The sequence below is a fragment of the Onychostoma macrolepis genome, chromosome 13, assembly GCF_012432095.1.
Source record: "Onychostoma macrolepis isolate SWU-2019 chromosome 13, ASM1243209v1, whole genome shotgun sequence".
Classification (NCBI taxonomy): Eukaryota; Metazoa; Chordata; class Actinopteri; order Cypriniformes; family Cyprinidae; genus Onychostoma; species Onychostoma macrolepis.
Genome location: NC_081167.1, coordinates 27,738,526 through 27,763,864, shown reverse-complemented (window position 1 = coordinate 27,763,864; position 25,339 = coordinate 27,738,526). Strand labels below are relative to the sequence as shown.

At 34.0% G+C, this 25,339-nt stretch overlaps 1 protein-coding gene across 1 annotated transcript in view; it reads right to left on the bottom strand.

Moving 5' to 3' along the window:
- The window catches only part of ldlrap1b (low density lipoprotein receptor adaptor protein 1b), a 52,855-nt gene that overhangs the window by 25,257 nt on the left and 2,259 nt on the right, over window positions 1-25,339 (bottom strand). The window contains exon 2 of the mRNA XM_058796224.1: window positions 3,748-3,890. Coding sequence (XP_058652207.1) covers window positions 3,748-3,890 — 143 coding nt within the window. The remainder of the gene's footprint in view (window positions 1-3,747; window positions 3,891-25,339) is intronic.

Genomic DNA, 25,339 nt, shown 5'->3' with positions numbered 1-25,339 from the left:
TTTCCTATTCTGTTTCTCAGTCCGTATCCGATCAGATGGTGGATCAGCACCAAGAGATGATGTCTACAGCCCTGATCGTCAGCGGAGACCAGGACACCCAGATGACCCCCAGAGACATATCCCCAGCGAAAACCTCGATTAAATACAATATAACTAAAAATATAATAAAATACCTAACTACTTAATACTACTATTGTTAGAAATTGCAACAAAATTAAAATAGAAATATAAACTTTTGAACTGCGGGTTTCGTCTGGTCAGAGGAGAACTGGCCCCCGACTGAGCCTGGTTTCTCCCAAGGTTTTTTTCTCCATTCTGTCTCGGAGGGAGTTTTGGTTCCTTGCCGCTGTCGCCTCTGGCTTGCTCAGTTGGGGACACTTAATTTCTAGCGATTATCGTCAATTTGATTGCACAGATACTATTTAAACTAAAGTGAGCTAGACAATGACATCTCTGAATTCAATAATGAAATGCCTTTAACTGAAAATTGAGTGTTTAATCTTATCATTATACATTACTGACACTCTATCCTCCAATTTGATACTGTTAAGTGCTTTGACACAATCTTTATTGTTAAAAGCGCTATATAAATAAAGGTGACTTGACTTGACTTGATTGTCAAGCAAAATCGATTCAAGAATTTGAGTGAACTTCACAAGGAATGAAGTTGAGTTCTGAGGCTGGGGTCAAGGCATCAAGAGCCACCACACACAGACGTGTCAAGGAATTTGGCTACAGTTGTCCTCTCCTGAACCACAGACAACGTCAGAGGCGTCTTACCTGGGCTAAGGAGAAGAAGAACTGGACAGTTGCCCAGTGGTACAAAGTCCTCTTTTCAGATGAGAGCAAGTTTTGTATTTCATTTGGAAACCAAGGTCCTAGAGTCTGGAGGAAGGGTGGAGAAGCTCATAGCCCAAGTTGCTTGAAGTCCAGTGTTAAGTTTCCACAGTCTGTGATGATTTGGGGTGCAATGTCATCTGCTGGTGTTGGTCCATTGTGTTTTTTGAAAACCAAAGTCACTGCACCCGTTTACCAAGACATTTTGGAGCACCTCATGCTTCCTTCTGCTGACCAGCTTTTTAAAGATGCTGATTTCATTTTCCAGCAGGATTTGGCACCTGCCCACACTGCCAAAAGCACCAAAAGTTGGTTAAATGACAATGGTGTTGGTGTGCTTGACTGGTCAGCAAACTCACCAGACCTGAACCCCAGAGAGAATCTATGGGGTATTGTCAAGAGGAAAATGAGAAACAAGAGACCAAGAAATGCAGATGAGCTGAAGGCCACTGTCAAAGAAACCTGGGCTTCCATCCCACCTCAGCAGTGCCACAAACTGATCACCTCCATGCCACGCCGAATTGAGGCAGTAATTAAAGCAAAAGGAGCCCCTACCAAGTATTGAGTACATATACAGTAAATGAACATACTTTCCAGAAGGCCAACAATTCACTAAAAATGTTCTAATTTGTTGAGATTTGTTTGGGTTTTTGTTAAATGTGAGCCAAAATCATCACAATTAAAAGAACCAAAGACTTAAGCTACTTCAGTCTGTGTGCACTGAATTTATTTAATACACGAGTTTCACAATTTGAGGTGAATTACTGAAATAAATGAACTTTTCCACGACATTCTAATTTATTTAGATGCACCTGTACATGTGTGTGTACTGTGTATATTTATTATGTATATATAAATACAAACACATACAGTATATATTTAGAAAATATTTACATATATTTACATGTATATATTTATATTCATATAATTTATATTATATATAAATATATTTAATATATAAACATAACACATTTTTCTTTAAAATATACACATGCATGTGTGTGTATTTATATATACATAATAAATATACACAGTACACACACATATATTATGTGACCAAAAACTTTTATTTTGGATGCGATTAATCTCACCAAAATATTTTTTGGGGTTTTTAAAGGTTTTTTTTTTTCCCTTCTTCTTTCTGATAGCAGAGGTCTGACTAGCGACTGACGCTGGTGGCCTTGGCCTTGGCCTTTAGCCTCCTTGTTAGAGCGCCCACCTCCCACACTGGAGACCGCGGTTCGAATCCCGCTCGTCGCGGGGTGAGTAGGACCGCAACATATATACGCCACTTTAAAAAATAAATTTGCTGATGCATTATTCTCCACATATAGCACGACCTGAACCCCAAACACTTTTGGTCAAAAAAGCCGGTATTGTCCAAAAGCCGGTATTGTTTCAAGACATCGCAAGTTCACGTTTTACTACAGAAGCCGACAAGTGCCATTGTTGTTTTTGAACAAAAGCCGATAAGTCCAGTTTAGTAAATCAGCGCGCTGTATTCAGGTCAGGTGACAATGCTACTTTCACTTTGAAAAGACGTGCTAGCTGAGAGGAGTTTCATCAAAGCTGACTAAAGTGATCGAGGATGGATCATTTCAACAAACTTGATGAACCTGTGATATCTTCTTCGGGCGTAAAAGGAAAATAAAAGCTGAAACGTTTTTTTTTTTTAACTCTAAAACATGAAATGTGGAGTTATCTGCTTTTGCTATAAAACTAACTTTTAATATGTAAAAAAAAAATACTTTCAATGAACTTTAATTTTGGAAATTACCTGTATTTGTTTAAGTTATTACTACTTAATCAAAACAACCCAACTGCAGTTTGATTGATATTACTTGGAATGCGCAATAAAAAAAACGTGATTTCTGGAAAAAAAATTAATAAAATTTTGCAAATGAACTCTTCATACACACACACACACACATTTAAATGCTTTATTTTCACCTAATATTTTAAGTGAATTCAGAAGGTCATACCCTGATAAGTCACAATTACTGATAACTGTACACTGAAGAACACAGCATCATTTATCCTTCACAATTTGGCTGCTAGAAGGCTTCGCTGTTGGCAATTAAACAGCTGCTAAGCTAAAGGTAGCACTGTCATTTGTTTCTTATACATCATCTGCAGCAAGTCAAACAATCAGTTACATTTATAGTCAAAAGTAAGTGATCAAGTAGGTAGAGATTTCACATCTGGCTTTGAGTGCACTGACTCACACACAGGCTTGCGCAGTCCATTCAGTATGCAACTGATTTTTACTGCTGAATCGCAACAATGTGAAGTGTTTAATAACCTCCAAACAACATTATGTCATGACAGGATCTAGCCTGTTGAAACACAGAACCCCACCCAGAAATCTCCTGAGACACACACACACACTCCCATTAGTACCACTTACAAAGCATAAAGAGACACAATAGAGCTGTGTATGTTACTTAAATGCATCAAAATCTCCACTTTTGTTGCATTTTTCCCTTACACTCTTTACAATAAAGGTTTTTTTTATTGGCATTGATGGTTCCACGAAGAACCTTTAAAATCCATGGAACCTTTCAATTGCACAAAAGGGTTTTTACAGTGGAAAAAGGTTCTTTAGAGGATTAAAAAGTTCTTCACACTAAGTAAAACAGTTCTTTTAAGACCTGTTCATTGAAACGAAACACAAATGGCTCTTCTATGGCATCTTTGCAAAACCCCCTTTTGGAACCTTTATTTTTCTGAGTGTATGGCAGTCTGGTTAAGATGACAGAAACAGAAACTCCAGGATCATCCTACTTGAGGACAATAAAGCATATTTTAGGCCTCAGAAGAAAGCAGAATGACTACACTTAAAAAGTGCAGTCATTCTGCCCTGTCATTCATTTCAGTCTTTCATTGGCTGGTGATGTATGTTTGTCTTACTGTGGCAACGATTCTCTTGACAGCAGCAGCTGAGAGCTCTTCTCCTTTGGGTTCCTCCACCAGCGTCATGCCCAGATACTTCAGCTGAAAGACCATCCCCTCCAGCAGTGTCTCCCGTGTGTCTGTCCAGTTCTCTGGCAGCTCTGCATAAAGACACACACGGGATTAACATGTAGGCATGATGCAAACATAGCCAAAATCATGGCAATACATGCCACACACATAAACACGCTCATGCAAATGTGTGAATCTCATAAAAACATGTCCGGGACATAATTCACCCCTAAATGAAAAATAATAGGAACATATATTTTGTCAGGTTTATTTGTTCAAATAATGACAGTGTGTGTGCGCTTGGTGCGTTTCTGTGCTGTTTTGTAGTGATCAGGAGATCAAATATGTCAAGAACTTACTTTAGAATTAAGTAATTAATGCAAAAAACATGAAAAATTCTTGCTGAAAATTACAAAATGAAACAATTACCATATTGCATATATATACACACACACACACATATATACATAAATAAACAATCAGCATTATACAGAACATTATGCTATAAATTACTGTAATTTGTAATGTTGAATAAATTTACTACAACACTGATTCATTTATATGGATGTTTTGACCAGTATTTATTACAATATTTACATTTTAAAAACATTTAAAACAACATGCACTTTTTAAATGTAAACTGACATACTGGTAAATTAAGATATTTTAACATAGTTTACCATTTTGCATAAACTATTCAACTCTCAAACATGTTCTTGACAAGATTTGTGTAACTGCAAAAGAGCATGGAAACACTGAACACGCTCATTATCTGAACAAATAAACCTGTTAAACACTAAAGCAACTCAGTGAATAAGAGGTGAAAATATCTGCATATGAAACATCATCACACAATCCTTCATTAAAACACACTGTCTTCAATCAGGTCTTTCATCCACTGCTCTTTGATCAACACCTGCACAGGACAGGAACTCTTTCATGTTCATGATTACATGCAGCCTTATAATGCCATTATGGCAGTACTGTGTCAACACAAAACTGTTTTTATGTCCATAATAACAGTAACTATATATCACTGGGCCTTACGTGTGCATGTGCTAGTGTTGCATGTATTGGTTTAAAAACATTGCAGAACAGAAAATCACTTGGGCCTGCTTTCACAGACAGGGTTTAGATTAAGCCAGGATTAGGCCTTAGTTAAATTAGGACATTTAAGTATTTATTTTTTTTATTTTTTTTAAGGAAAATGTCAGTGCAAGTTTGCTTTAAGTTTCAAAAAAATTGACGCGAGGCCAATGCTTACAGCTTTATGCAACACAGACATCATGCGCGTTATTGATCAGATTGGTCAGAAACACCGGAAAGGAGATGTTGTAGACACTTCTGACAAAGAGAAAACTAGTTGCAGGATGAAAAAAAAAAAAGCAGTAGAAACAAACAGACCTACTGCATTTAACAAGAACATTTTGTGTTGTAGTTTAGCAAACAAGTGACAAAAACGACAGTAAAAGAACCACATAATGGCAAATGGCATGTAAATGGGACAGAAGAGAACATATTGTAAGATTTAGCTCAATCTTGTTATTCACAATAATAAGACTACTGGTGTACATGTCGCTGAACACACACATAAACCCCCACACTGGCCTGATCTCAGACACAGCAATGAATAAATATGTGTTTAACTCCACATCAGCGCTGACCTGTGACAGAGGTCAAGGGTAGGGGTCAAGGACACACATCTTAAAGACAGTTATCTGCTTTTCTCCATCGCGACTGCATTATACAGTATTACAACCTTGCTTAATCCATCTCAGCATGACAGAGAGCCAGCCAAAAAGAAAAGAAAGAAATAAAGATAGCAGGAAACTGATCAAATAAAATAAAAAAACAATGAAAGAACTAAAGAAAAAGACAAACAAATGAACAGAAAACAAAGGATGGATTAAACCAACAAAAACAAACACAGAAACAAATCAAGAAAATGAACTAAAGAAAGAAACAAAGAATAAGCAAACAAATAAATGGAGAAAACAAAATATGACGTTAATTCAGTCTGCATGAAAACTCTTTCAGTTTTTCAGAAAGCAAGCAAGAAACAAAAGAAACAAAAATGCGATCATAATAATGAAAGAACTAAAAAAAAACAACTAAAAATTAAAACTAAAGAAAAAATGACAAACAAATTGAAAAGTCATGAAACGAAAAGAAATTAAAAGAACAAACAAAATGAAGAACAAAAGAAATTAGCAAGTTAAAAAGTCAAGACTTCAGTCTGCATGAAAAGATTTCTGAGAATGAAACAAAGATACAAAGAAATAGAGAAAATAAAACAATGAAATAACAAAAACAATCTAAGATTCAGAACAAAGGAGAGAAATGGACAAACAAATTAACAAAAAGTTAAGAAACAGAAGAAAGAGAAAAGAAACAAACCAGCAAAAACAAATAAAAGGAAGAAAGAAAAACAAACAAATGAACAGAAAAGAAAGCAATAATGTGACTGTGATATGTTAATTCAATTCTGTGTAAAAAATGCTTAATTTTTGTGAACTAAATCATGTTCATAATTCAGATTCCATCAGCAATGTAAATGCTTGCATTGTGAATATGTTAGTCAAGGGTTTAAGTGTGCATGAAATGAAAATGGATATTGATTATTGCTGAATTCATGAATCATTCATGTGTCTTTAGCTGACAGGTGGTCTCTGAACCCCCCCGTCAGAGATCAAATGACAGCGTCACCCCATCGTTCTGCCAACGAGAGTTCATTTAATCCCCAAAACCTTCATAATCTCTCTTCCCCACTGCGACAGATCAATGACGTGAAATATATTTGCTTCAAAACAGCACGGTTAGCAGGTCTCATCAGAGCGTTCATGGGCTAAACTGGTGTTTGTAATGGAGTAAATGAAAACGACGCCCCTGATGAAGCTCATTAAGAGTGTTTGTGTAAGCATGAGCGCCATCCGTCTCCATCACAGACACAGACTGATGCTCTCATTGTGTGACAGACGCTTACTTTAACCCTCAATTAACCTTCATTATTTAACCTAATTGAAGGACATTCATTCTGTTGATGGTATTTCATGCCTCACTGAGAACTGAATGGGTTAATTTCACTCTGTTCACTGACACTGTGAAGTATTTTGTACACAAAAATGGCATGACTGGCTGACATATAATATCTGATATATTTTTTAAAATCAAATGTGTTTACAGATTGCCGAGCACTTATGATAATAAAATAATCACTGGATTTGTCAGTTTTGGTGAGGTTAGTGGTTAGTTGACATTATTTAACAAAATTTCCCTAAATTTTCATGAGTATACACTGTAAAACAAAGATTATCCAAGTAGTTTCTTCAAGAAAATAGTATTTCAGTCTTTCTACTTTTCTACTAAATTTCAAGTTTAATTCAGTGCGTTATTTGCCATTTCTCTAATTATCTGTGAAATTTACTAGCAATTCCTGAGTGAAAATTGCATCAAGTTAATTCTTGTAAATTCTACTTTGTTTTTGATTGTTGAGCCACTTCTGCGAAAGACAAAAATTCAAACGACAAACACGTTTAATCATTTCTGTTCTCTGTTTTTCATATTAATATTTTTTTTCCAGGTAGTCTATTATTGTGGTATAATTTATTTAGGATAAATCTGCTTCTATAGACAGTGTGTCAAAACTAAAACTGGATGGTCACTTTACACGCCAATCAGACAATCTCATCCTGTCTAAGTAGATGTTTTAGGACAAAATAAGGACCAGACTTGAATAAGCAAGTAGTAAAAAGTCTAAGCCTAAAAAAGTCCTAAAAGACCATTAATATTCAAAATTACTTGATTGCTGACACTATTGTATTACATTTAGATGCTTTTAACAGACTGTGATGATGCGTTTCCACAGTTATTAATACCATAAATCTACTAAAGTCTTTTATACATTCATTTTTAACTTTTTAATGTACAATTACACTTTATTTTGATTTCTTACCTTAGCATTAAATTACATAAACTAGTTGATGCTGCTGCATGAGTGTTTCTAGGCTGGGAGTGATAGCAAAAAATAAATAAATATATATATGTGTGTGTGTGTGTGTGTGTTTCATAATTTATGAATTGCAACATTTACACTGTTTTTCTGTATTATATAAAGTGCTATAAGTAAAAGTGACTTAGCTTGACTGGACTAAGCAAGACCTACTTTGCTCCGGTCTCAAATGCTGCCCACTCAACCCTTGCTGTACTCCTCTGTGTCGACTTGTTGGCATAAGCAAGTAGAGACTGATGGGACAACAGTCAGAAACTTATGAAAGCACACATTTTAGACAGTCTTTAAGTCTAACTGGATAGCTGAATTATTCTGCATCACACAGTGCAGAGTCACACACAGAGTGAACAGTGATCCATCAGCCCTGTGTGTAAAGAATTGCGGCCTGTAGCATGCTGGGATGAATGCTGGAGGACGCAGGATTGTTGTGATTGGTGAGGGTCGTCCTGCTCCACTGAACTTCAAAGAGTGGAAGGAAACAGAGCACATCTCACACAGAAACACAGACACACCCAGCAGTGCCAGAGATGACAAATCGCGAGTGTGTGAGTGTGTGTGTGTGTGTGAGAGCATGTGTGTGTGTGTGTGTGTGTGTGTGTGTGTGTGTGAGAGAGTGTGTGTGTGTGTGTGTGTGTGTGTGAGTGTGTGTGTGTGTGTGTGTGTGTGTGTGTGTGTGTGTGTGTGTGTGTGTGTGTGTGTGTGTGAAAGTCACAGAGCTGCTGGGGGTCATTAACACGGACCAGAGACACAAATATACACAAACATACACGATTCCCACTGACTGGATCCACACACATGCCGCGGTCTGTTGGAAAAATTCCGTATCAATAATTGCGTTTCAAGAACAGCATCCAGACAAAATGAGAAACAATCCAAGTCATATAAAAGAAAAAAGTACAAACTATATCTTACATAAAGAATATAAAGTCTATTTTAGAACCATTAACTTTTTTTTTGTCACACGGTGACATTCATTTCAAGTCTGTTTAGCACAATTTTCTTCATATTTTGACAACCACAATGCAAAAAAAGTTTCTATGTGAAAATATATGCATATATTTGTATATTTAAAGTAATACATATACACATATTACAATTTATTAAAATTGCAATTAGATAATTTTTTTTTTCTATTTTAAAATATTATTTAAATTAATTATGTTTTATTTATATATAGTGGTATACACTGTTCATATACACACAGATGTTAATCATTCTAAAAATCTATCTATCATTATATATGTAATTTTATAAATATCAAAAGTTAAATTGTTACATAATACACACAGACACACAATACAAATATAAAATTATAAATATAATATTTATATATTATATATTTATTTAAATAATATATTTTAATATATAGTTTAGAGCTCTGTCAGTCTGTTGATTTAATGATAAATATAAAATAAAGTGATATATATACACATACATATACAGTCATGGCCAAAAATATCGGCACCCTTGGTAAAAGAAGATAACTGAGCTTCACAAATTAGTGAAGTGGCTTTAAGAAAAGAGCTAGAGCAGTGAAAATTCCCATCTCCACCATCAGGGCAATAATTAAGAATTTCCAATCAACATAAAATGTTACGAAACTGCCTGGAAGAGGACGTGTGTCTATATCGTCCTAATGCACGGTGAGAAGGAGAGTTTGAGCGGCTAAAGACTCTCCAAGGACCACAGCTGGAGAATTGCAGAAAATAGTTGAGTCTTGGGGTCAGAAAACTTTAAAAAAAAAAAAAAAAAAACATTGTCAAACAGCACCTACATCATCACATGTTGTTTGGGAGGGTTTCAAGAAAAATCCTCCTCGCTCATCCAAAAACAAACTCCAGCATATTCAGTTATCAGACACGACTGGAACTTCAAATGGGACTGGCTTCTATGGTCAGATGAAGCTAAAAAATGAGCTTTTTAGCAGCAAACACTCAAGATGGGTTTGGTGAACACAGGGATAAAAAGTACCCCATGTGTACAATGAAATATACTGCTGTATTTTTGATGTTGTGGGCCTATATTTCTGCTGGAGGTCCTGGACATCAATAAAAAAAAAATCAATAAGTGACTGACTCTGTTAGAAATCTTATAATGGGCCATGTTTGGATCTTCCAACCGGACAATAATCCAAACACAAACCTCAAAAACAACACAAAAATGGGTCACTGAGCACAAAACCAAGCTTCTGCTGGCCATTCCAGTCCTCTGATCTGAACCCTGTAGAAAACGAGTGAACTGAAGAGAAGCAGCACCAACATGGAGCTGTGAATCTAAAGGGTCTGGAGTGATTCTGGATGAAGGAATGGTCTCTGATCTCTTGTCAGGTGTCTCTAACCTCATCAGGCATTACAGGAGAACATTTAGAGCTGTTAAACTGGCAAATGGAGGTTTTAAAAAGTATTGAATAAAAGGGTGCCGTTAATTGTGGCCAATGTGTATTAGAGAAAAACACTTATTTCATAATGATATTTCCCCCCCCCATTTTAAATTGTTATTATCCAATGAAAGGTTAGATTTTTGTGGGGTTTTTTTAAATAAAAGATCAAAAGGATTAACAATGCAGATTAATTTTCACAGCCTTCTTTGATCATATTTACCAAGGGTGCCGATATTTTTGGCCATGACTGTATATATGTATATTTATTTTATATTATTATTTATTTATTTATTTTATTTTATTTTAAATCAACAGACTGCCAGAGCTCTAAATAAAACTAACCAGTGCTGTGATATTCAGAGCGGGACAGGACAGCAGTGATATGTCATAGTTAAATTAAATAAACAGGGTAGAAACCTTCAAACCGTTGATAGGAAAGAGAAGAGGCAGAGAGAGCGAGGAGCGAGAGATGAAGTGGAGAAAGAGAAACTTGACGGGTGGAGTAGAGAGGAAACAGAAGTGAGATTAAAGAAATCAAGTCTGCCATGTTTACGGCTCCACTCATAAACAACCTTCAAAGGGAATATCGGCCCAAGATCCGCTGTACGTTTGTGTTTGGATGCATCTGCTAGAGTAACTGACTAATATTTCATAAAGCATCATCTCAAATATTCCCTCATACCCAACACGATCATTAATACACAGCGGTCGGATGAACCGCAAACACATCAGAGGAACGAGAGTGAAATGTTTCACATGAACACTACAGCAAGGGTATCTTGGGAAATATTTACAATGATTTAAAAAGCACTTTTCATTTGGCCTTTTAAGTTTCCTAAAGAGTGTGTTATTAGTCGGGTTTCGCATTCCATCAATAGCAAAAACATTATTAGATGTCATACGTTTTTCAGAAACCATTTCATTTTTGTGATTTGGCTAAAACCGTTCAGTGAATAAATTTGAATCTCAAATTTAAATAAACAAAAATGTGCCATTTAATTGTAATATTAAATAAATAAATATGCGCTTTTTAATATTTAAAAAAAAAATTGTATGTACTATTTAAAAATAAATTTAAATATACTTTGTAAATTTCACGTTTCTTTTTTTTAATATATATACATAAAAATATATTGCCCCTCATTTTGGTGTAATTTGCTATTTCTTCAGTTTAGTGAACTACTACTTTCAAACGAGTAGCTTGACTGTAGTTTACTGTAACTTATGCAGTTTGTAGCCTGCAATGCTGCGGTTTCAAAGAAATGCTCTGAAACAGCTGAAGAGCAAGTATGTCAGATGCAGTTACTGTATCTGTGCAGGGTGTAAATACTGGTGGAACTAGATAACATCTACACAAGAATTTCACTCCCATCCTCAAACCAGCAGCTGATGTTAGACACTGAAACCACAGACAGTGCTCGAGTTACGTTATCAGCCGCTCATTATCACAAAATAATCCAAGACCTCTGCTCAAAACAGGTCAGAACATGTGACTTTATTCTAGATTGAATTATATACTCTTAGTTTTGAATTATATTCAATTGAATTTCTAAAACAAGTATGTTCAAATATAAGTACAGATAAAAGTTTGAAATAAATATTTTAAATGTTATTGAAAGAAGACTGCATTTAGTTGATCAAATATACAGTAATATTATGAATACAATTACAATTTAAAATAACAGTTTTCTATTTGAATATATTTAAAAATGTAATTTATTCCTGTGATCAAAGCTGATTTGCTGCTCAAGAAACATTTCTGATTATTATCAGTGCTAAAAACAGTTTATATTTTTATGGAAATCATGAAACACTACCACTCGAAAGTTTAAAATATGTATTTTTTTTTAATTAAGAATTATAATTATTTAAAAATGTTAATTTATAAATTTTTAGTTTATTTGGTATTAGTTAATTTAATAGTTTTTTTTATTTTATTTTATTTTAGTTAAGGTTTATTTTATTTCAACTAATGATCGTGTTTTTTATGGTTTGTTTTTGTTAACAATAACCCTGCTTCAATGGACTTGAGCAAACAACATCATAATTCTCTTTAAAAGGAATAACACTGGATATACTTAAAATATTCCCAATATGTTGGAATATAATTCAATTCTAGAACACCTGAGAAAGATTTAGGTCCAGATTTACGAACAGCGTTTTTTGCCGTTAGTACTGTCAGGATTTACTAAAGATGCACAGTGAAGAATTAGCGTGGACTGAAAAGGCGTGGACGGTTATTTTTTGCGCCTGACCTTATTGAATATGCATTTGTAAAAGTTTCCCTTTCAGACGCAAAATTTATGGGAGAAGAGTATTAAAATGAATCACGCAACACAATTTACTAACGTTTGCGCTTGTCAAAATACTGGTATTTGCGTCATTATTTAACGCCCCAAAAAAAGCATGTCTTAAAGCTCTTGGTATATTGCACTGGTCATTATGGAAATTATATGGTTACATCTGTGTTCTTTAATGTGTGGATTGTTAGTAAATCACCCACAGAATTTCTCCTCCCATCAGCACTTTTATGGAATTGCGCTCTAACGCTAATTTGCCCTGTTTAATAAATCTGGCCCTTAGCAGGAAGATTTAGGAACAGATATCTCGGATTTTGGTGAGATGAGACGCAAAGACACAAACTTTAGAATTTGAGATGCTACATAGTCTTCACCATCCAAACGAAAGCCAGGCTGCGATCGATGTGGACAAACAGCTGCTTGCTTGGCACACCTTCTGGAAGTGTCCTAACATTTCTAATTACTGCCTCCCAATTTATCAGTCATTGTCAGGCATCTCAGGAAGGCCATTAAACTCCAATCCAGTTGGCAGCTATCTCTGGTGTTAATGTAGTGCTATCAAATAATCAATACAATATGACTGCATCTCTTACACTCTTGGCACGAAGAGTGCTGTTGCTTAACTGGAAGTCAAAAGAAGAAGAAAACACCCACTTTTTCTGCTTTGTCTGTATCTGTTAGTTATATCATTATGTGCCAAAACCAAATAAAGGTGGTTTAAAAACATGTCATCTGAAATATGTCTGCACTAGCCCCTTTCGGTTTGTTTTATAGCTGGCAGAATGAAGCCGCTCGTCAGCGTGCAGGTAAATCACGAGCGAGTCCACGTTCAGCAGGATCTAGCTGATGAAACCAGCGGAAAGCCCAGCGATCAGAGGCTTTTCCCCCAGCTGTCAGTCACAGAAACCCTGGAGAAACCCAGGAGCTATTCCACATCTCTCTAGGAAAACTCCTCGTGTCCCGTTCACTAGATTGGATTTGGGCCTCTAAATGAGGGGTTTGCTGGAGCTGTTGTTAGCGGGAGCATCTCAGGCTCAGTCGGCACACCCAATAGACAATTCAAATCAGGTTGCACTGGGAACGCAATGTCTGATTTGTGAACAAATTGTTCAGGGCTGCATTTCCCAAAAGCATTTTAAGAATAGATTTTAGCAGCATAATTTTATAAGGTATTTATTATTTATAGTATTGATTAATTATGAATTAGAATTTATTTTTAGATTCAAGTTTTGGTCATTTTGTTATGTGGTTTTTGGATTTTTATTAAATTTCTATTTAGCTTTATTTTTATTTAGTACTACATTATATTATAGTACTATATTAGTATATTAATACTTCAACCTAAACCTTATTGTATTTCAGATAAATTAAATTAAAAAATGTAAAAAACAATTTTCATCTAATATTTATATTTTATTTCAGCTTCATTTTAATTAAAGCAATCATATGATGTTGCTAAAAAGAACATTATTTGGTGTATTGCAATGTGTTTACGTGGTTCGAGGTTCAAAAAACCTTATTTTCCATGTACTGTACATTATTGTTGCTCCGCCTTTCTGAAACGCGTCGATTTTTACAAAGCTCATCATTCTGAGAAGCGAGGTGTGCCCTGATTGGCCAGCTATCCAGTGTGCTGTGATTGGCCGAATACCTCAAGCGTGTGACGGAAATGTTACGCCCCTTACCATGTTGTGTGTGATGCCGTCTCCCGGTGTGACGAGACTAAAACAATAAAACCCATTATAAACGAGGCATTTGTTGCATTGAGTGAGGACATAATTACTGATTATAATGACTCATACGGTCTTTTTAAGCGTTGCACCGCACCACGTAAACATAACACCATGTCTGCATTTGTGACCGGAGAAATGACAAACACTACTCTACAATGCTCAAAACTCAAGTTTGAATAGTCAGTAGCAAATTCTTTAAATATCGAAACGTACTTACAGGCTGTGAGTCAGAAGCACCAGACTGTCCTTGCGACGTTGGAATTGCCCCACTTTATAGTGTTCACATTGTAGGCTACTCTCTAAATAGTCCTCCGTAAAATGCGCTGCACACACTCGAATATTTTCATTGTACTGTTCTGGAACAGTGTTGTAAATATAACTTAACCACTGATTTCTAGTTGTGTACTCATTTGGAAGCCCAAACAAAGTAGTTTCGCTTTCGCAACAAAACACAGCGTCTCCAGGACATGGCGGCGGCAACAACAACAAGCAAGAATAAAAGTTACGCCTTCTTTCATTGCATGTACATTTGAACGGTGTTATGCAAATCTCCCCACACTGTGATGTAGACATGTGGGGGCGTGTTTGAATGAGCCATTTTAGGAGGGCGTGGCAAAGTCTTAACTTTTATAAAGAATATCTCTTTGGGTTTGAGACTTTAATCTTTGCAACTTTACAGATCTTATATATGCACAAACAGCTTGTAACACTCCAAAGACAAAGGAAAACATGAAATCGCATCTTATGCATCAAAATGTTTAATAATTTTTGTTAAAGTTTTGGTCCATTCCTCACACATTTTACGGTATCCTAAATTCTGTTTTTTAATTTTTATAGATCCTTTTTTATGGATAATTTTAAGAGTTTAATTCAATTATAATGAATAAAAAAAAAAAATGTGTCCAATCAATTGAATTCATAAAACATAAATAATGAAATAATTTATTAACATTTGCATTTTATGTATGCATGCATGTATGCATTTATTTTAGAAATTGTGTGTTAATTGTTCTGGATTTACGATTTCATACTAATTTATTAATCAAAAATGTTGGTTAGCAAATGAAGGCATAAAAAATTAATTTAATTAATCTTTTAAAATGTAATAAAATGAAAATGTATCCGTTCCTTTTATGTTTTGCCAAAAAAAAAAAAAAAAACACAACAGAGGCCTACTGTTCGAATTAAAACATGGAAGAACAACTGTGTAATATTCCTTGAAAAAAATAACACTTTATTATTTAAAACTTTATTGTCATTACATTTTATGCATATATTATCATTATTATTACTTTGAGAAGTACATTCTACTGTACAATAGTAATATATTTCTGTCAAAATTCAAACTTTATTTTGACGGGTTGTTGTGAAGACCTTTATATTTATGTATGTGTTTTGGCCAGAAGAAGGCATATTAGAAGGAACAGCCTTTGTCTACAATGCATTAAAATGCTCCCTACATAGGCAGCTCACTAGGTTTTGAAACAGAGCCATTATGTTCTCTGCTTCCACACCCCAAACATTAAATTTCTCATTTCCAAGGTCAGGCCATTTCTCGAATGCACAGACGAGTCATTTCATTCAAGGCCGATGTTTACATAAAGCTCCGAGTCAGTTTCCTGTGAGCGTCTCAGATGACACTGTAATCACTGACCTGTAATCATGTTCCCTACGGTCTCCGCCGAACCGTCCATAAAGCACCACCAGCGGCTTCTTGAGGATACAGCCTCAATGTCAGTCACAGAGCTGCTGAATCAACATCCTGACTGTCTGAGGTTCACTCTGATTACAGCTCTCGCTGCGTGAGCTCAGGTTTTCCAAACGCAGATCCGCCGTCTCCTGAACGACAGCTGAAAATAGCACTTAGATGGAGACATGCTCCAGACTGTAAAAAGAGATTTATACGCCCTGAAGGATTGTTTGGTAAACCTGTGTGAAAATTCACCAGTTATTATATTTACAATGTGACACTTGGTGCAAAAATTACACGCTTCTACACAAATCTGACTACTAAAATACTAAAGATGATTTTTCAAAGTTGGAAATAAAACTAAGATTACTGGAGTACATAATACTATTTTAGTCTTATTTCACATTTTTTCACATTTAATTGAATGTATTACAATGTAGTTTGACTAGTTTCACAATTTCTAATTTGTGAAAATAATTGTTTCAAAGTAAATTCTACACCATTTTTTTTTTTTTTTAGTTTAAGTTTATTTTATTAGTTTTATTAGCTATTTTATTTTTTATTAGTTTAGGCATGCTTTAAGCGAGTAAAGGAATATTTTGGGGTTCAATATGAACTCAATATGCTCAATCTGCAGCATAATGTTCATTACCATGGTAAATTATTTTGATTCAAACCTCATTTTCTTTAAAAAAAAAATAAATAAATAAAAAATGGCAGTTACAGTGAGGCACTAACTGTGTAAGTAAATGGGGCCAATATGTGGAGGATTTAAAGGCAAAAATAAAAAGTTTTTAATTGAATAAAAACACTTACATATTATACATTTATTCTAGAGGTAGACAGATTTTACAATACCGATAACTAGGTTGGACCACACTGGCCGATACCGATTAATCAACCGATAGTTTTTAAAATGAAAACTGAATTAAAACTAAAATAGTGCTTTACTATTTAAAAAAAAAAAAAATGAACTGAACCATACTTTTTAAATGAATAATTATTATATTGATAATTAAAGCTCATAGTTTATTAACTAATGTTAACAGAAGAAACTTTAAAGGGATAGTTCACCCAAAAATGAAAATTCTGTCATTAATTACTCACCCTCATGTCGTTCCAAATACGTAAGACCTTTGTTCATCTTCGGAACACAAATTAAGATTTTTTTTTTATTTTTAGATTTATTTATGTGGTTTCATACCTTCATTTAGATAGGACAGTATAGGTTGATAGGAAATGAAGTGGGTGAGATCGGGATGCCCGAAGCGCAATGGCGCAGTATGTCGGCTCGATAAGATATTTTTTTAATGAATTCCAAGAGCACTCTGACCCTCCCATAGACAGCAAGGATCCTAACACGATCAAGGCTCAAAAACATAGCAAAGACATCATTAAAATAATCCATGTGACATCAGGGGTTCAACTGTATTTTTACAAAGCTACGAGAATACTTTTTGTGCACAAAGAAAACAAAAATAACAACTTTTTTCAACCATTTGTCTCCTCCGCATCATCCTGGCACCATTTTGGAGAGTATCACATACGTAAACAATGTATGCAATGTATGTACGCGGATACGTTGTTTACATTCAGATCAAAGCGTAAATAACGTAAACAATGTATCCGTGTACGGTGCTGCCGACACAGAACAGCATACATTGTTTATGTATATGATACTCTCCAAAATGGCGCTATTGGTGCCGATTAATTGGCTAAACCGATAAATCGGTCGAACCTAATTTATTCCTCCGTTACTTTTTTACAGTCTAAGAGTTTTTGTTCTGCTATTATGGCAACAAAGTTGTAAAAGTGGATAAAACTTTACAAAAAATGGTTAGTAAGCGATTTTTTCACCTTAAAATCATGTTAACATATATTTTACATATTGTGGCTTTACTATTGAAACAGTGGGTATTTTTTACAGATTGGCCTCATTTACGTTCAATGTAAGCGCCTTTAAATCTAAATCTAACAGTTTTGCTTTTCAAAGAAAGGAGAATTTTCTTTGAACAACAAATAGATGGAAATGAAGGGAATATGATTACCCAAACACAGTCAGATGCACAAGTGCTAATGTGTATTATGAAATGGATATGTCTGATCCTGGATTCTTAATGGTCAATATAACATTCTAGTTCTCTGTCAGCATCGTCTATTATAAAACTCATATTACTTGATCACTTATTAGGCAAGTAAGCATCAAAGCATCCTAAAATGTAATTATAATTTTGTGATGATAGAGAAACTCTGAATTTTGAGAGCAAATTATGTGTGGTACTACAGCAACTGCTAGAGAATAGTGTTATTGTCTATGAGCCCTAAAACAATCTCCCACTCACTGTACACAAGCACAAAAAATGTTCAACTCAACTCAACACACACACACACACACAAAATCTCCCACTCACACAAATAATACAACCAAAAAGCTACAATCCAAACCCACCAGAATCAGAAGATTAACCCTTCAAATCACCAACACCAGTCAGAGTGTCCTGCCTTCACAAAACCTGCCAAGAAAATGTCCAGGTCACATTTCATTAAAAGAAAGAAAGAAAAACAAAGAAAGACAAAGAAAGACAAAGAAAGAAAGAAAGAAAGACAAAGAAAGAAAGAAAGAAAGAAAGAAAGAAAGAAAGAAAGAAAGAAAAATGTTGCAATTCTATTTAAAATATTTAAAATGAGCATGGACCATTTTATTATTATTACTGTGACATTTTCATGACAACTAAGCACATTTCCTATTCAAATGCAGATTTACTTAAAATTATATTAAATGCATAAAAATATGATTATTATTATTATTTTTAAAAAATACATAAAACTAAGCGAAAAAAATAGTAAAACTAAGTATATTTTAGGAGCATTAAGATTTTTATTATTATTGTGACATTATCTTCAAAACAATTAACCATTCTCTATTCAAATGCAAAATATTTTTAAATCATGTTAAATATATTAAAAATACTAATAATATAAAATAATTATTATTATAATTTAAATAATATTTATACATCAAAATAAAGAAATTGTAAAATGTGATTTAGTCCAGATTAATTAACTATATATAAAACATTAATAATATAAAATACCAAAAATAATATTTATAAACCAAAATAAATAAGTGTTATTTAGTGCAAATTATTTATTTTAAGATATTATTATTTATTTATTTATTAAGTAGCCTATTAAGATATTATTATTGTGACATTATTTTCACAAAAATTAAGTAAAAAGCATTTTCTCAAATGCAGATTTTTTTTTTTTTTACAAATCATAATTACACATCATAAATAGTAAACTTTATAGTTTTACAGTAAATAGAATCACTATCCAGAATTACTCAATTTAAGCACTATTTTTTTTTTACAAAGTACAAATATTTAGATACATTATGGCAATAAAATTTGAGGATGAGCAAAAAGGATGGCTAACTGCACACTGATCCACTCAAGACTGGAAAAGTCTACAAAAACATTTTATTTTATAATTTGCATCGTGCAAAAAGTGCCAAGTGCATGCGAGTTAAAAACAGCTAGAAACCAGAAAGAAAATGTTTCAGCACATTGCTATCTTCAGTGCTGAAGATATTTTTATATTTAGATATTTAGATACAGTGCTGAAGGTAGAAATGTGCTGAAACGTTTGCTTGCTGGTGTCTAGCTCTTTTTAACTCACATGCACTTGGCACTTTTTGCACGATGCAAATTATAAAATTTAAAAAAATGTTTCCAGTCTTGAGTGGATCAGTGTGCGGTTAGCCATCCTTTTTGCTCATTCTCAAGTATACCATTGGCCCTACGCACCTGTAGTACAAGGACCTGCAGTACCAGGACTTTTTTCCTGTTTGGAGCGCTACAATTTTTTCGAGTTTAATAAAATTTGAGGAAACATGCTTAATTGTCCAAAAAAAAATTGTAAGTCAAATGAAAAAGCCTCACTTTATTTCTAATTTCTTAATTTATTCTGTTGATTTGAGGCCGGACATTTTCTCGACGAGTGTCACCCTCTCACACAGACTGATGTGTAGGTGCTCATTGACGCAGTATTAGATTCACATTAGTGCTGATGACTGCTGACTCAGTCCAGACCCGTCAACATCACATGACCACTGCATTTATCAGCAGAAACAGCCATGAGAGATTTCTGTAGTACTGCACAACTCAAGAGGCTACTGCTAATACAATACAAAACAACACTAACTACAATGCAAAAAAAAAAAAGACATTTTGATAAGATTTGGCAATTAAACATGTTAACAAAAAACATACAGACTTGTGGATTCTACAGTATCATCACATGACCTTATGCAAGGTTGTTATTGTTAAAATCCATTTCTCTGTAGAGAAAATGAATGAGACTGGAGCGTTACGCTCTACTGAGAAACACAGAGGTTGCTGGGACAGATCTGTGTGAACTCAAGTAGCACAGATCATGCCGTCTGGGACGGGGGAGAGATGGGAATGGCAGAATAGGAGGCATTGTTCAGTCAGGAGATAAAACAAGAGATGACAGAGCTGCAGAGGAGGAGGAGAAGAGAGATCTCAGCCTGACACAGCCTGATACACACACACACACACAAGAACTTTCTTTGAGTCCATGACTTTGAATATGTATATGCAAATTATACTTTAAAAGGTAATTGTGATGAGGATGAAGCCAAGAGGATCAGCGGAGACAAGGTGTGTGTGTGTGTGTGTGTCGTGAGACCCCATAAATAACATCAAGCTTTAAAGAGATTTGAAGGGCTCGGCACTGCTGTATTTAGCCTCAGGTTACACATACACACACACACACATCTACAGGTTGCAAAAGGACACAATCAACAGGCTCTCTGAGGATTGTGAAAGACCTGCTGCGTCTTCATTTTATAAACTACACATTGGCAAATACACTTGTGGCTATTAAGAGATGCTGACAAATCATTAGTCATGCAGAGGACTGAACAATATAGATAAAACAATTATATCACAGTATTTTCAGCCTTCTGGCAACATTCAATCTCAGTATTTATGTATTTGCTCTGAAAAAGGTCATTATTTTCCATAAAACAAACAATCATTCTAACCAAATAGTCATAATAATTATAAATAATGAAATGCATGTTGTCTACACTGTTTTCTTAGTATGAACACTATGAAGAATAATATTTAAATAATGTTCATTCATATTCACACAACATATAGATACATAACATTAAACAGTAATATTTTAGCAAAATTGTATATACTGTTTAGACGTTTGGGGTCTGTGAGATTTTTCATGTTTCTGAAAGAAGTCTTTTATGCTCACCAAGGCTGCATTTATTTGATTAAAAAAAAACAGTAAAAAAAAAAAAATAATAATATATATATATATATATAAAAATATTGTTTTCTATTTGAATATATTTTATAAGGTAATTTATTTCGGTGATACAAGGCTGATTTTTCAGCATCATTACTTTAGTCTTCAGTGTAACATGATCCTTCAGAAATCATTATAATATGCTAATTTGCTGATTATTATCAATGTTGAAAACAGCTGCTTCATGTTTTTGTGGAAATAGTGACATATAATTTTTTTCAGGATTCAAAAGAATATAATTAATTTGAAATATAAATCTTTTTAACATTATAAATATCTTTACTGTCACTTTTGATCAATTTAATGCATCCTTAGTGAATAAAAGTATTAATTTCTTTAAAAAAAAAATAAAGCTTACTGACCCCAAACATTAGCCTATTGTTTATATATATAACTAAATTATCTGAAAAATGCAACAAGTGCTATTAACGTCTTTGTGTGATGCTGCAAATGAATCACTGAATCAGAGTGAATCAGAATTAATTCACTGAAACGGACAATTTGAACAGATTCACAGAAATGATCAAAACGAGATAAAGAGTCACGAGATAAAGAAATGATCATGAAACTTGTCTAATGACCCAACTAAATGGCCAAATTAAAAGCACATTAAAATCAGGATATTCACAACATCGCTGCTCATCAATGCTCAATACATCCCCCAGTCCTCTCATAACATCACTTAATCACAAGAAGTTTAAATGTCCATCAATTTCAAACTGCTTCCTTACAAAATCACTTTCTTAATCTCTTACTGACCCTGATCTGCTTCCAATCTCCGGCCACACAAGCGTGAATGTGAGTGAGTGAGTATGTGTGTGTGCGTGCTGAGATACGGAGTATATCTGAGGTGGTAAATCTTGTAAAGAGAGCTTCTGATGGATGCAGTCTCCATTACACACTGACAGCGGCGCTCAGATCTTCTGCATGACTTTAGACACATTTCACGGTTGCACATCCCAGTGGGAGCTCCAAAACCTCACCGCTGGAAAGATGGGAATTACAGAGCCAATATTTTCGCTCTGAGTCAACATAATCAGATTTACTCAGGAAGGGAGTTCAGGTATTTGAAAGCCGTTGAGTTTCCTGTTAACATCAAACCAAATGTTGTAAATGTTCAAATATGTATCAGTAAGAGATTTCCGGTTGTCTGATTTAATTTAATATTCCACAGTTTTAATATTAGACATCCAATAATTTTGCAGCCAATATAAACTACTCAAAATACTTTAATATGAGTATAGTACTAATTTTAAATACTACAAAATATTAACATCATTATGTAAAAAATATTTAGTATTTACACATCATAAAAAAGGAAAAAGCGCTGTTCTACAGTAAAGGGCAATCAATATGCAATCAGAATTTGAGGGGAAATGTGCTGCTTAGTTATTATTAATAAATTAGTTATAAATTAATAAATAAACCAATACAAAAAAAATTAAATGGTCCTACAAATAGGCTTTACTTACTTTCCAATGTCTTAAATGATTCTGTTGATTTTGGGGTGAAATATGAACCATATTAAAATCAATCTAACAACTCAATTACTAACAGCAAGTAATTACTGACAAGCAATTCCTTTTATTATGACCATTTTAAAGTGAATTGACAACGTATGGGCTTCTTCATAAGTATAAAAAGAATCATTAATAAACTAGAATCAAAATAATCATTAAATTCCTTGTAATTTTAATTACTGCTTTCAACCAGCCTTATGCTGACATATAATACCTAAATAGGTAGGATCTGCAACTGGCCAACAAGCAAATTTAAAACGGTCTTAACAGTGATATTTCATATTAGCAACTCCCTTTAAGACAGCCCGGCCTTTTACAAATTCATAATTTTATTTGTGGGGTCTGAAAACATTTACATGATTCAAAGTTCATACATTGCTGCGGCACCTCTTTTCACCAGGGTTTTTTTTTTTTTTTTTTTCTGTCAATTTAGACCCACACTCTAAAGAAATCTAACTTCATAATCTAGTACCTTTGTCTTTTTTGTCCAATTTCTAGATACTTTTTTGCTTGAAATAAAAGTTTGCAATGTTGTGATTCACCTCTGGTTAGCTTGATGCTTTAACAAAGACTTTTTAAAATCCCTATGGGAAAAATGAATGGAAAAAAAAAATTCCACAACCAACACAGCTGAAAAAGTGGACGGGAATTAATGCACTCTATATACTTAAAAGATACTGTGTACACTCTTAAAAATAAAGGTGCTTCACGATGCCATAGAAGAACCTTTTTGTCTAAATGGTTCCACAAAGAACCTTTAACATCTTAAGAACCTTTCTGTTTCACAAAAGGTTCTTTGTGGCGAAAGAAGGTTCTTCAGATTATAAAAAGGTAAGAAAGAGATGGTTCCACTACACTGGTACTTCCAATAAACTCAGTCTGGCTTGTCACAAGAGCATAATGACTGAGTTTCACGTGGCCCTTTCGAGTTCATGTGCAGACGTTCAGCCGACCACAAGAGGAAATTCTGCCATTCAAATCTGCTGTCTTGAGATCATCAGACTGAAGGGGATCAGGCGCACAGACAGCTCTGTGGGAAGATGGTTAACAGCACCGGAAATGACAGAGCTTTTCATTCACCCAACAATAAGCTTGCACAAGATTACTGAAACCAACTGCCACTAGCCTGCTGAGACTGTCCACAGACACGAATGCATCACAGCCTTCCAGAACAACTAAATCTGGCCTTCCAAACATCATGCTTTATTTGACGTGACACTTCCAGCAGGCAAAGTCAGAAGCTCTGCTCAAATGACTATAATAATGCAACGTAAATAATTGTTTTGACTCACTATTGTCTACGATTTCTAAAAACGTCACCGGATTCATTCCACTTGTCAAAATAAGCAGCTTTCATTAAGCGATAGTTCAGCTACAAATGACATTCTGTCATCTACTCAACCTCATGCCATTTCAAACCAAAAAATAACAAACACTGCCATTCACAGATAAAAGAAACGCGTTTCATCTGTTACATAACTTTTTAATAAACAGCGTGTCATTGCAAAATGAGAAATGAAAACAATGGTCGCAAAACTACTTTGCATAAATTATTGACATTGAAACAATAAATTAATGCATAAAATTGTTAAATTGACTGAACGTTTTAATAAAATAAATCAGTATCACTTAAGTGACACTTAAAATAACAACAATCTACTTCTGATATTGCATTTTTTTGTTACTATTTAAAGATGATAATGCATATTACGTTTTAATTGTTTAATAAAAAACACTTTAATAAGATAAATCAGTTCTGCATATCACTTAATCCACATTTAAACAAAACAAGGGCCAAAATTAATTATAAATTAGTGTATGTAATATAACCATGCATATTATGTTTTAATTGTTTTTAAAAGCTTTAATAAAATCAGTTCTGCATATCACTTAATCCACACTGAAACATAAATTAAAATATTCCATAACCATATACATTAACGTCTATCGAGCTCCAAAATTCAAAATTAAATTAATTAATAACTTAATGTATATAATAGAACAATGCATTTTTTTAAATTGATTTAATCAAATCATTTAGTTATACATATCACTTAATCCACACTTAAGCATAAAATAATCGTAAACGATCAACGATATTGTATATTTTTGTGACCAATAAAAAGTTGATACTCCATACCCATAAATATTAATATTAATTATCAAGATCCGAAATTAATTAAATTGCTTAGTTAATGTATATAACAACTCATATTATGTTTTCATTTTTTAAGCCTTAAATAAATCAATTCTACACCCACACTTAAACAAACAAAACAAAAATTCTATGATCAACTACCTGCATATTGCAAAAAAAAAAAAAAAAAAAGTCGATATTCAATATCCATAAATATTATGTATATGTGACAATGTCTATCAAGCTCCATAAAAAGGATCACAAAAGTAGTCTTGTATCAAAGTGATATCCCAAAAGTATTGATATCACAGATGTTCAAAAAATACTACATTTATTAATCATAATAATCAGAACAAATGGTCTTCTGCTAAGTAATTTAGGCCCGGTTTAACAGATAGGGCTTAGACTAAACCAGGATTA